Source organism: Phascolarctos cinereus, unplaced genomic scaffold, assembly GCF_003287225.1.
Source record: "Phascolarctos cinereus isolate Bilbo 61053 unplaced genomic scaffold, phaCin_HiC Scaffold_726;HRSCAF=1367, whole genome shotgun sequence".
NCBI lineage: Eukaryota > Metazoa > Chordata > Mammalia > Diprotodontia > Phascolarctidae > Phascolarctos > Phascolarctos cinereus.
This window is the reverse complement of record NW_027556098.1, coordinates 153,041,711-153,054,811: the sequence shown is the minus strand read 5'-3', so window position 1 is coordinate 153,054,811 and position 13,101 is coordinate 153,041,711. Positions and strand designations below refer to the sequence as shown.

General features: G+C 38.5%; 1 protein-coding gene across 5 annotated transcripts in view; it reads left to right on the top strand.

Moving 5' to 3' along the window:
* Window positions 1-13,101, top strand: part of NCKAP5 (NCK associated protein 5) — a 1,104,295-nt gene that overhangs the window by 1,043,807 nt on the left and 47,387 nt on the right. For 4 of the 5 annotated variants that reach the window (XM_021009468.2, XM_021009467.2, XM_021009473.2 and 1 more), the window contains one exon: window positions 2,385-2,521. In XM_021009468.2, coding sequence (XP_020865127.1) covers window positions 2,385-2,521 — 137 coding nt within the window. Of the gene's footprint in view, window positions 1-2,384; window positions 2,522-4,038; window positions 4,195-13,101 lie in introns of those variants that run through there. The other variant, XM_078146827.1, reaches the window with a different exon arrangement.

The window sequence follows — 13,101 nt, the reverse complement described above, 5'->3', positions numbered from 1 at the left end:
GGAAATGTTGGTGCTCAGAAAATTTAGCAATAGTCTAGAAGGTAAAATAAAATTGTTTGCATAAGGTCATGCCACTTGCTTCTAAGGAAAATAAAATCTCTTCCATTAAATAAAAACTTGATATTTGTTCCTACCATACAGGAGTAAAACATTATATACACAGTATAAACATAGATAGATAGATAGATAGATAGATAGATAGATAGATAGATAGATAGATAGACAGACAGAAACACAACATATATATATATATATATATATATATATATATATATATATATATATATATATATATATATATATGGATCTTTACTTATAGAACTGAATTCTGAATATGGAACAGTTTGGGTTCAGGACACAAATTTAACTGAAATATTGTTTGCCCTCTAACTATAAACATATGTCTTCTGACACAAATATATTTATGCACCAGATCATAAAAGGTTTGTTTTGATGTATCAGCAGTGATTGTACAATAACTGCAATCAAGTGAAACTGGAGCTTCCCAAAGTGTATAGTTCCCTGGAAAGTTGCAGTCAATTGAAACCAGCTATTATGATTAAAGGCAGAAGTAGTTTAAGGTTCAAAGTTCTTTCATCACACACTACAGATTAAACATATTTATTGCAGCCCAGGGTGACACTAAATGATTTTTAACTTGTATGGTTTATGATGCATTCCTCACACAAGTAATTGTATCTAGTCAGCAAATGAAGTGGAGTATTAGGTTGAAGAGTTTCACCCATGATTTGGTGATTAAAATGGAACCACAAATATAGACTGCATCATAGGTTTGTGAAAAATTGGAAGAGAAAGCTTTTAATTAAATATCTTTGAGTAAATTTGACTGCAATATTCCCTGAACAGAATCTTGCCCATCTATAAGAATGCAAAAACTCCTTCTCTGCTTCACTGCAAACTCTTCTGTTCATTTCAGCCCAAAGCCCCATTTAAGAGGGTTTTAATGCATATTATTAAAAAAAAATAAATGCAGGTAATTAATGGCACAGCTTCAAGAGATTCAAAGAAGAAATCTTAGCTATAGATTATGTGCTCCATGCTTGAATAGTCACATGTGTGACCTCAATTCAGCAGTGTGCTGTAGACTAGACTCCATGATTAAACACTGTCATTATAACAAATTGAATAGAAACTGCAAGCATTGAATTGCTTCATAAGACGGGGAGAGCAGGGAGATACTTCTGATCTTCCTGCTAATATTCACTTCACTGGCATTCTAAGGTTTGTGTCTTAATTAAATTGTCATGAGAAGATGTTAAAAAGTGCTATGTGATAGAATGTTAGGTCAACACATTCGCTATATGTTTTCTTCTCACCCATTCTAATCTTTTCTCTTCACCAGATAAAAATTGCCATTGAATTCCAGAAGTGTTGCTGATTATATATGTGTATATGTATATAAATGTATATGTACATATACACATATGTGTGTTATTGTGAGGGCTCTCCTTACCTGTTTGTGTGTTCGCCTTCAGATTGATTTTTATCTTTCCTTGTATCAGTATATGAAATCTCTGCACAAATCTTACGGTTGTAAGGACTTTCACAACCTTTCATCTTGATGACTGTAGAAGGGGAGGCAGTAAATTTTTTAATCTTATATTCTCAGGGACAAGAATCCCCAGAGACATTAGCTTTGTTGAATGAAAAAGAAAAGCTTATTTAGAAAAGGGGGGGGGGCGATTGGCTTAAAAGCCAAAGCTCCTTGGTTCAAATCTTGGGTTTACTGCTATGACTCTCAGCAAGCTTCTCTAGGCCTCAGTTTTTGTGAAATGACGCATTTGGAAATAATGATGTCCAGGGTCCCTGCTAGCTCGTAAGTAAAGATTTCATGAAATGGAGATGTTTTTTGTAATGGTTTATCTTTCTGTGATTACTTAAAGGACACTTTAGGGTTTTTCAGTGCCTTGAATTTTCACTTTGTATTACTTTGTTTATTCTTATACTTGTCCGCATGTTGTATCAGCTCCCCTCCCCCAGAGAAGAACGTAAATGTGTCCCCAAAGCCTAGCAGGGTCCCTTGGAGTAATGAAATCATTATGGGTAGTGGTTATTGTTATACCTTAAGTATGCAGGATTTCTAGTAAATAGGGATACAGCTAATAAAATCCAGACAAGCCAGCTCATTTTGAAAGAACTTGAATTTCTTGTCATTCCTTAACCTGACTCCTTTTCAAAGATATTTGTAAGATTGATGCTGACCTCAATCAATCAATCAACCAATAAACATTCATTAAGTGCTTGCTATGAGCCAGCACTAAGCTAAGTGCTAGGGATAAAAAAAGAGGCAGAAAGGTAGTCCCTGCCCTCAAGGAGCTTATAATCTAATGACCTTCAATTTTAATATCAATTTCTTCATTCAGGAATAAATAACTTGCAAAGGCAAAATGAAACAGAGTTGAGCCCTCAGACATCATTTGAATATACTGGGAAAACAACGGAAAATGAGACAGATCTCCCTGATTGGAACAGTGACAAAACAATCAAGACTCAGCAGCAGGTAAGATGAAGAGTGAAAGAAAATATTGCTGTAACCAGTAAGCCTAATGAAAAAAAAATGGAAGCTGTAACAAAAGGGTTTTTTTAGCATTTTTAAAAATTATGTCTTTTAATTTGAAATCAACATCAATGCCTCATTCTTGGGTGGTGGCAAAGAGGAATCTGAGCAACAAAAACCAGTGAAGACAATATAACCATTATTTCAGTATCATTGAAAAATCTTTCTTTCTGCCTGCATTCAAATCATAGTAACATCTTGGTTTTCTATAATCTCACTCCAAATAGCCTGGAGTATTTTCATTGTCCTTAAACCAGAAACACACAAATTCTTCCCTAAACAGTTTAGGGACTGTGGAAGCTCCATAGGGTACCACTTACAGGATTGATTTGGTTTCTCTCTTTTCTCATTTATGTTTACATCACCTCTTAGAGGTAGGTAGGGCAGGCATGATATATCCCATTTCGTAACTGGGGAAACTGAAGCTGGCCCAACATTGGTTCTTGCTTTCATTAAAGTATTAAAAATTTGACAGCTGAGAAACTATAGGAACAGACAAGCCAGCCAGCTGCCCTGCAACCATCTATAATTGGGCGTGTGTGGTGGGGGGAGCTTTTAGTGTATGAGCTTCAGACACTGTTCACATGACACAGAATCCAAAAGAGTGACAGACTTCAGGCAGGAGTTGTAGTCACAAATCAAACAATCTTCCTGTGTGCACAGTGAGGAAAGACTGTTCATCTGGCATAGCTCTCTTCAGCTGCACCTCCACACACATGGTGTTCACCGTCAGTAGCACCCTCTCTGAATCAGAGAAGATGTGTGTTTGTGGATTGGGAGAGAGAGAAGGCTTCTCAGTCAAGCAACTTGTATCCATCTAAAATCTGTATGGTAATAGGTTATACCTAGTTTGCCAATTCCAGTTCTTAACATAGTTTTATTTCCCTGGTGGCTCCTATCACCTTAGGGCTCAGTGTATTCCACCTCTAACCCCACATTCCTGTATGTAAGGAAGGGCCAAGAAAAAATCATGTTGAGCCAATGTTTACTTTTTTGTTCCCAAGGTTAATTAGTGTTTTTCTTTCTTTTCCTTCTTAAATACCCTTTTGATGTACTAAGAGTCCCTAATGAGGACAGTTAAATAAACAAACCATCAGGCTCAGAAGAGCACAAATAATAGGTACTTGGGAAAAGTTGGTCCCTTTAAAGAAATATACAGAATGCTGAGCTGGTAACTATGGGAACTTCCCAGCATCCAGGACAATGGCAGTTTGGGGTTCATAGCTTAATTACCGTGCTGGCCATTTCTGTAACCTTGCTAATTGAACATGCTAGGGAACTAGATTTTTCTTCTTGAGGAGGGAGGGAGGAGGTGAGAGGGGCAGTAAGGAATGGAATTTGGAACTCTTTGGACACAGTGACAGATGAAAAGGAAATTTTCCCATTTTTATGGAATGTTCTGCCCCATTTGGATTTATGTGCATAATCTTAACAGCCTTGTTTTACTCATTTATTACAAGGTATCCAGAGTGGGCACTTACTCCACCAGCAGTAGCAGTGATAGTGACAGTGAACCGGATTATGAAAATAATGATTTTGGAACTGGAAGGGAGAAGTTAGGGCATGTGATGAAGAGCAGCAAGCCAGGTAACAAGCAGTGAGCACATTGGGTCCATATGGGGAGCACCTGTCCATAGGAGGAACAGCTAATGATACCTGTCATTGAGTTGGATCCTCTTGAATTTACATTTTAGCTCCATGTTCCTCGTGAGATCTAGTCTGCTAGTGGGTGGAGTAACTGTAGGTGCAAATTGCCTAGGGACATCAGTGTATGTTCCCTTACCATGCTTTTGGCACTGCCATTCTGTCTGTAAGGAGTTTATTCCTGAGCCTAGAGTTTCCAAAGAAGTCCCCAATTGAGTTATCTCAGTAATAAAAGGATAACTATAAAGATAACTTGGTTCTTAATTACATACTTTGGTGAGTTAAATCATCCAATAAGCTATGGACAGAGCTTTCTAAACTCTATATTACAGTCATGCTGCTGTGGCTATGGCCCTGTTAGCCTCCCTTTTACGAATGGCTCTCTTTATGAGGCTGAAGCTCCCTCACTATACTTTGCTTTGGTCTGAAATTGGCAGAGAAAATCTTCACTCAGGGCCATTAAAAAATTATAAGGGATCTACTTGGCAACTTCTTACAGATACAATGGAGAGAAGAAAGAAAGCTGTCTCAAAATATGATCTGTGTTCCTTTATTTCCAAATACATTGGTGAATCTTGAGGGGTTTTTTTTAGTGACATGATAGGTAATAGTTATTATAAGTCACTCAATTTTTTTTCCTAGCTTACCAAATTAAGAATTGGAAAATACAGCTATGATTTTCTTTTTCAAATGAGATGTGACATGTAATTTGAGTGGGAAAATATAACAATGTCTTTCTCATTCATTTCCATTTTACAAGGATTCTGGGTATTTGTAACACCTCAAAGGTAGGACTTGAGTTTGTTAGTGGCCCACTAACCCAAAGCCACTACTTTGTTCCTTGTATCTTGACATTTATCTGAGGAGTTGTCCTGATGGGCTAATCATACAAAGGTGCCACTCTAACATGAGGAAAAAAAAAAAAACAAGTTGAATAATTTTAGAGCAAGCAACATCTCTTAAATCCTGACTTTAGTAAAATAGCAAGAACTCATAGGACTCATACAGTTTAATTAGGGATTGGAGGTTGAGAGCTTTGGGCCATTCGTAAAAGGGAGGCTAACAGGGCCATAGCCACAGCAGCATCCGTATTTCCTAATTGTCTGGTTCATAATCATACTTACATTTGCAAGAGAGTCAAGAAGGGAAATTTTTTTTGTCATCACAAGGCTTTCTTGATGGAGATACAGGACACCTGGGTTCTAGTCCTAATTCTTTCACTAACATACTATGTAACCTTGGTCAAGGTACTTGTTCTTAGGTTGCTCATCTGTAAATTTAGCAGCACTAGAGTAGATGATTTTGAAGGTTCTTTCCAAATCAAATATCCTAGGATATCCTATGATAATCTAACTAAAGGTAGAATGAGACAGAACCCTGAAAACACTTCCTTGTCTGTCGGCTATTGGGTTCTAGAATGTTCTTGGATTTAAAGACAATTTGAAACTACCTTGTAAAAGAAAGGAAAATTTGAAAAAAAATTAGTGCCCCAAGATGGAACATACTATCAGTATTTGCATAAAGAATAGTTAAGTTTCCTATTAAGCAGTAACATAAAAGTTCATGTAAAAAATTACATTTTTTGAAAATGAATGTTAAACCACAGCCAAAGCACCCAGTTACATAAGGTAATGAACTAGCCTTTTCTTCTCTTTTCTGAAACAGAGTCAATTTCAGCCAAAGTTTTGAACTTTTTCTTTCATTTTCCCCACTGATACACTTAACTTTTCCACTTGACCCACCTTTACAAGAGTATTCTGTTGACCTGTTCTTTCTCCCACTGCGACTGAAATATTTGTCCAGTAGCACTATAGAAACACTCAGTAAATGTGTGATATCACTAACTAGCTTTCTTTAGCTGACAAAGAATATCCTGAAAGGAAATCCTGTATGAGAAATCCTGTGTCTATCTTGGACTTACACCAACAGTCTTTGTATCTAGTTTAGAGAGTATGGGCCAAAACGCGTGCTTCCTCACTACAGCTTCCTTGAGCCTTTGAGTGGGCTTTCGGGTAAGAACAGTAAGAGAAAGAAGATGCCTAACAGAAGTGAACACAACGTTCATAATATTTCCCCTTGGATGTTCCTATTTCCCTTCCTTTTCACCCATATTTGAAAACTCATCATACACTTGAGTCTTCTTCATCCAAAAGGAGTGGTGTATAGCCTTCTTTGTGCCAGAAATTTAGTTTTAAAACAAAAGCATGGGTAATAGGGTAGAAGAACTCCATTTAGGGAAACTTTAGGGGAAAAAACAATGGTTACATCTATATAACACTTTGAGGTTCACAAAGCTCTTTACAAATATTAATTCACTTTATCCTTACAACAACCCTAGGAAGTTGGTGCTATTAATCTACCCACTTTAAAGATGAGAAATGGGGCACTAAGTGGCCCAGTGGATAGAGTGCCAGGCTTAGAGACAGGAAGACTCATCTTCATGAGTTCAAATCTGGCCTCAGATATTTACTAGCTGTGTGACCTTGGGCAAGTCACTTGACCCTATTAGCCTCAGTTTCCTCATCTGTAAAATGAGTTAGATAATGAAAATAGCAAACTGCTCTAGTATCTTTGCCAAGAAAACTCCACATGTGGTTTTGAAGAGTCAGACATAACTGAAAAATGATACAAAAACAACAAAGATGAGGAAACTGAAATAGATGATAATTGACTTGCCCAGTCACAGAGAGCTAGTAGTATCTAAAGATTTGAACTCAGATCTTCTGACTCCACATCTAGTGCTTTATTTATCTCTGTATCTACTTGCCTCAGAACATGTCATCCATCATGTTTAATGTTGCAGATGGAATGTGTTATTTCATTTATTTATTCCTATAGAGAGCATTCATTAATCACCTACTACATGCAAGGCACCAAATTCCAGCACATTTGGCCAATTTCATTCATTCTATAGTTTATACTAACTAGGGTTATGTGTAAAGAATGATAACCAATATATTCTTGGACAGGGCTAGGATACTTACGCTCAATGGCTGGGAAAATTATCATGTTGGCAGTCAACTGGGTAAGACTTTCTGGAGAGTGGTGTTGTAGCTATCAGCAAAACATAGGTGCAAGCCCAATAGTTAGTAATCATTTCCCCCAACCCCACCATTTTCTATTTCATGGGCCAATAAGCAGATGCCCTAAAAACCATCAGGGGAATAGCCCATTTTCATATATGCTACCCACAGAACTATGACAACTTCTCTTTGAAAAGAACAGGAAAATGGTTGGCTTCATTTAATTTTACTACTTTGGCATCCAGGCAAATGGTTCAGTTTTTGAGACAAGGCTGGAAGGCTTGAATGGGATTGTCCCACCAAGAGGTTTGAGCAAGGCTTTTTTGTCTAACCAGGAGTAGGATGTCAGCTTTTTGAAAAGTCAAAGAAATCCCATCTACATATCTTGAATAATGGGCTTTATTTTAGTTCATAATATCTTGCCCCAGAATCCCAGAGAGCATTTCATCTATGTTGATCGACAAGGATAGGTGAAAGTATTTTCAACAATAAACCGATAAATATATGATTGCATTTTAAAGTATGTTTTAATATGGACTGTTCAGTAGGTTTAGTCCCTCTTACTAATTTTTCTTCTAACTGTTGACAAAACTAAGCAGCAATTAAGAGTTGAGTGGAAATGGTGTGTCCCTTGAACTTTGGGGGTAGGAGTTGGGGAGCTGGAAATAGTCTATGAAGTCATATATAGTTTATGAAGAGTCTCCTCCCTCTGAACTACTGTTAACATGGTCATCATGTTAGACATGATCCATCTCCATATTCAGAACCCAATCCGATATCCTTTTAAAATACATTATAGCAAGGAAGGAGAGGCAGCATTACATAGTGGATAATACTAGATTGGGAGTCATGAAGGCTTAAGCTCAGATTCTACCTCTGATATTAACCATCTGTATAATCATGAGAGTCAATTAACCTCTGTGAGCCTCAGTTTCTTCATCTCTAAAATGGGAACAATAATATTTGTAGTAGCTGTCTCATAGGGCTAAGATAATATAGGTGAAGGGCCTGGTGAAATTTAAAGCTTTATGCAAATGTCAGCCTTTAATAGCAGACCTTACAGTCTTCCATCATAGATTTATAAGCCAATGTTATTACCACTGACCTTGCTCAGTCACAAAGACACTATTTACTTGGATTTCTAGTGGAAAAGGGAATGTTCACTGCCACTGTTGCCTCTTCCCTACTTCCATCCCTCCCCTGGGATTTTACTGTCACCATTTCCCTTGATGCTTCGGTGGGGGGGGGGGGGAGGCGCACGGAGAAGGATGTAGGTGGTGCAGTAAGTAGAGCTCTGCACCTGGAGTCAGGAAGATCTAATTTCAAATCTGTCCTCAGATACTTACTGACTGTGTGACCCCAGGCAAGTCATTTGACTTTTATAGTTTCCTCAACTGTAAATGAAGATCATAATAGCAATTATTTCACAAGGTTGTTGTGAGGATCAACATGAGATAATATTTGTAAAGTACTTGCTTGGAACCTAATGCATAGTAGATACTTAATTCTTGTCGGCTGTGTTCTTTCTCCTCATTTCCACCCCCCAAAAAATGAGGAGTCCTGATTTAAAAGCATTGAGTGGCTTTTTGCCCTGCATTAAGTGTCTTATTCAGTATCTGTCTGCTCATTTACATTAAGCATATTATGGTTAGGTCACTTGTTTTCCCAAACTGCACATATTAACTCATATAACACTAATGGTAGATACTTGTCTTCCCTTTCAAGGTTGGCTTCTTTAGCTTCACTTTGAAAAATGTTTGGAAAAGTCCAGGTTGTTAACACCAAGTCAGCAGAGAGAGCAGAATTTAGGAGGGTGAGATAGCAGGGAAAATTAATTTTGTGTCTTCATTTCCTCACTAATTTGCCAAGCTGGGGGGGGGGGAAATGAGGGTTGCCTCCCTCTTCCGGCTATCCAGAGCTCAGAGGTGGAGTGGGCATAGACAAAGTTGACAGGGGAAAAGCTTGTGGGAGCCTTGGGGAAAATTCAAGTCAAGGAGGAAGGGCAGGTTAGAGGATAAAATGGAAAAATGAGACCTCAACCTCTGGATAAAGTGAGGATAGAGGGAAGCCAATCAAGGAAGGAGGGGAATTAGCTTCGACCTAAGCAAAGTAGAAAGTAAGGATTAAAATGATTTTTAAAAGCATGATATTCAGAATAGGAAAACCTTACATATGTGTGTGTGTGTGTGTGTGTGTGTGTGTGTGTGTGTGTGTATAAAAACTCTGAAGATAGGCTCCAGAATTGGTCTATATGGAACCAATAGGAATTAAGGCAGTTCTGGGGACAGAAAAATATTGAAAAGAACTATAAAACATGATGAGGCAGCTTAGGTGGTACAGTGGATAGAGTGCCTGGCCTGGAGTCAGGAAGTCCAAAGTTCAAATCCGGCCTCAGACACTTACTAGCTGTGTGACCGTGGGCAAAACACATAAGGCTATTTGTCTCAGTTCATCATCTATAAAATGAGGTGGAGAAGGAAATGGCAAACCATCCCAGTATCTTTGGCAAGAAAATCCAAATGAGGTCATGAAGAGTCAGACATGACTGAAGCATATAAACAATAATAACGTAAAACATGACCTTTGTTTCAAGGAGTTTATAGTATTGTTGTGAAAACAAAACACATAACTTTTGAAAATTTTTAAATGCAATATGATAAAGTGACCCTCCCCCAAAGGTCACCACTATACTAATGTACTCTGTAAGGTTTACAGGTGAGGGCTATAATTCTTATTTTTTATCTTGTATGTTATCTTATAACCATACAAAACAGCACAAGTCTCCATATACAAAATGCTTGTTACCTTGTTAAATGACTGCTAACCACAGCAAATTATCAGGAAGGAAAAGCTCAGTAGGTTTCCAGTGTGAAGAAGAATGCAGTCTCCAATACAGGACCCCAATTTTCAATTCCTAATTTTCAATTCCACCACCTAAAAACGCACAATTTTAGTTAAAAAACAATACAATACCCAGGAACACAAACATTTGACATTCTTTTAAGTGTGAGCTATGTAGTGCAGAAAAATCACATGCCTTAGATGAGCTCCCAAAATGTAACTTCTGTGGTATAATTTTGAAAAGTATGTCCTAATCTTTACCTCCATATAGCAAGAAGACTAGGTCCAATAATAGCAAATAAACAATCTGCAAGTATTTATTAAGTGCCTACTACATACAGGCACTGTTCTAAGTGCTGGGGGTACAAAGAAAGGGAAAAAATTCCCTGCCCTTAAGCAGCTTAAAAACTAATGTATGAGACTAAAATGTAAATAAATAGGAGTATGCAAAGTGCAATGGAAAAAGTACTCCCTCTAAAGTTAGAGGACCTAACTTCAATTCCTGCCTCTGCAACTTAATAGCTGTAGGATATGCAGCAATTCACTTAATCTTCCTGGCTTTTAGTTTCCTCATTTGCAGAGGGAATAGTTTGGACTAAGTGGATGCTAAATTCCCTTCTGAATCTAGGTCTATGATTTCTTGATCCAGTGAGTAAAAGGAACCTAACCTTAGAGAGAAAGGTTTAAGTGGCTAGGGGAGCTGAGAAAGGTCACCTTCCTCCTGAAAATAGCACTGAGTTGAGCCTCTATAGGAAGCTAGGAATGTCAAGAGATGGAGGTGATATGGGAGAGTATTCAAGGCAAAGGCACAGAGCTGGGAGATGGGGATATTTGTGTATGAAGACTAGCAAGCAGGCCAGTGTCACTGGACTGGGAAATGCAAGGAAGAATAAAGAAGACTGGTAGACTAGAAAGGTAGAAAGTGGCCAGGTTTTGAGGAAGCCATGCTACACAGATGACTTTATGTTTCATCTTGGAGGTAAGAGGGAGCCATTAAAGTTTACAGAAAAGGAAGGTGACAAGATCAGACCTATGCTTTAAGAAAATCACCTTAGCCACTATGTGGAGGATGGATAGGAATAGGAAGAGACTTGAGACAAGGAGACAAATTAGAAGGCTATTATGGAAAGCAAAGAAGTCCTGCATTGTCCGTTGCCATAGAGTATCCTCCTATGATCTTCTATACAAAAGGGACCTGGGGGCTCGTATCTCTCCTCTGTCCATTGTATTCCACTGCCTCATAGCAGCCACTCCGAAGCTACTACTAAGATTTACATCATCACAAGAAGCAAGAAGCAATATGGCAACAATCCCATCCAGCAGTTCACTTGTCGCAGCCCATGACTGCTACCAAAGGTATCTGGGTTCTGCTTCCATCAACAACTACTGGGGAATCTCTGAGCACTCTGGGGAAGTGATTCCCCCATCATCCATCAAACTTCACAGAATAAACCCCCTTAATAAAAGGATTTGTTCTGTAAAACTTGGACTCAGTGAAAAGGCCACACTCAAGGACCAAGAAGGCCACATGTGGCCTCCAGGCCACAGGTTCCCCACCCCTGGTCTAGGAAATCCTCAGCCCAGCTGCGGTCTAAGAAATGTCATCCCTGTCCTTATCAAGTAGCTGTGAACTTCGTCTTCAAAAGGGTGTCAACAGGGTAAAGGAGGACATGTTGCTCCATATTCAAACTTTTTCCAAGACTGGAAGGAGAAGTGTACTCTTGATGCATGTTCAGGCACACCCTATACATCATACATGCCTACTCTGCTGAACAATAAGAATACTTTCTTCATCTAGAAGTGATTATTTGCAACAGAGTGAAGAACCAAGTCAGCTGAGATAAAAACAATTGGTTTTACAGTAATGAGGAAAACGAAGAAAATGATGACTATGGAACAATATTAAAAAGAGACTCTGAGGAATCGCAGTTCTACCTCCCATCTAATTCCTTAGCTTGAATATTTAGAGATTTGCAACTAATTATGCAGAGATGATGAATTTTTAAAAATGCTGCCATCCTGTCTTCTCAAGGCCAAGGGCTTCATCTATTAATAGAACAATCAGTTTTTGCCGTATTATAGAAAATACAACCAACGTTGCATCTATTTTAAAGCATTCATCTGGTGCATTACTTAAACGTGACAAATCTTGGTAATATGCAAAATCAGCATTAGGTTAAACTGAAACAAAACTCATAATAATGGTCCCAAGCACTGAAGAGAAATCCCCTGTTAGTAGGTAAGATTCATCCACTGAACTGGCCAGGTCTTTCCTGTTTTTTTTTTTTTAAATATTTAAAATACTTCTGTCAGCCTGTTCTAGCTTGGAGTAAATGGAACAAGTAGAATAAAACACAAGGGATTTCCTTATTAACCTTACACTTTTCAGGATGACAAATGAAGAGCACTGATCACGAAAGGCACACTGGCTCTAAGCTCCTTGCTGGAACCATTGCAACAATGCTTCTCCCCTGCCTTCCCCTCCCATTGCCAGAAGATCTCCAGTCTATTCCATTTGGACCAGGTGATGAAAGAAAGAGAGAGACACAGACAGACAGAGAGAGATTGTCATGTGAAAACACACACACACACACACACACACACACACACACACACACACACACACACACACATACACACACACACACACCCCTAACAGAATCTAAAAACTAAAGGGTCAGATAAAGCACCAGCCCTGAAGTCAGGAGGACCTGAGTTCAAATCCAGCCTGAGACCAAACACTTGACACTTACTCGCTGTGTGACTGAGCAAGTCACTTAACCCTAATTGCCTTAAGAAAAAAGAAAAAAAAACTAAAGGGTCTAATAGTTAACTCCCAGGAAGGATCCACTGTTTCCAGACAAGCTCTGACAAAGGAGGCTGGAGTGTGACCTGAATTTAATTATTTAAGCAGCATATTGTAAGGCCCTTGAGAAAGCAAATGTCATGATGGACAGAATGAGTTTACCCTGCTGTCGAAAGAGCAGTGTGGCGTGGCTGGCCCTTAGCTCAATT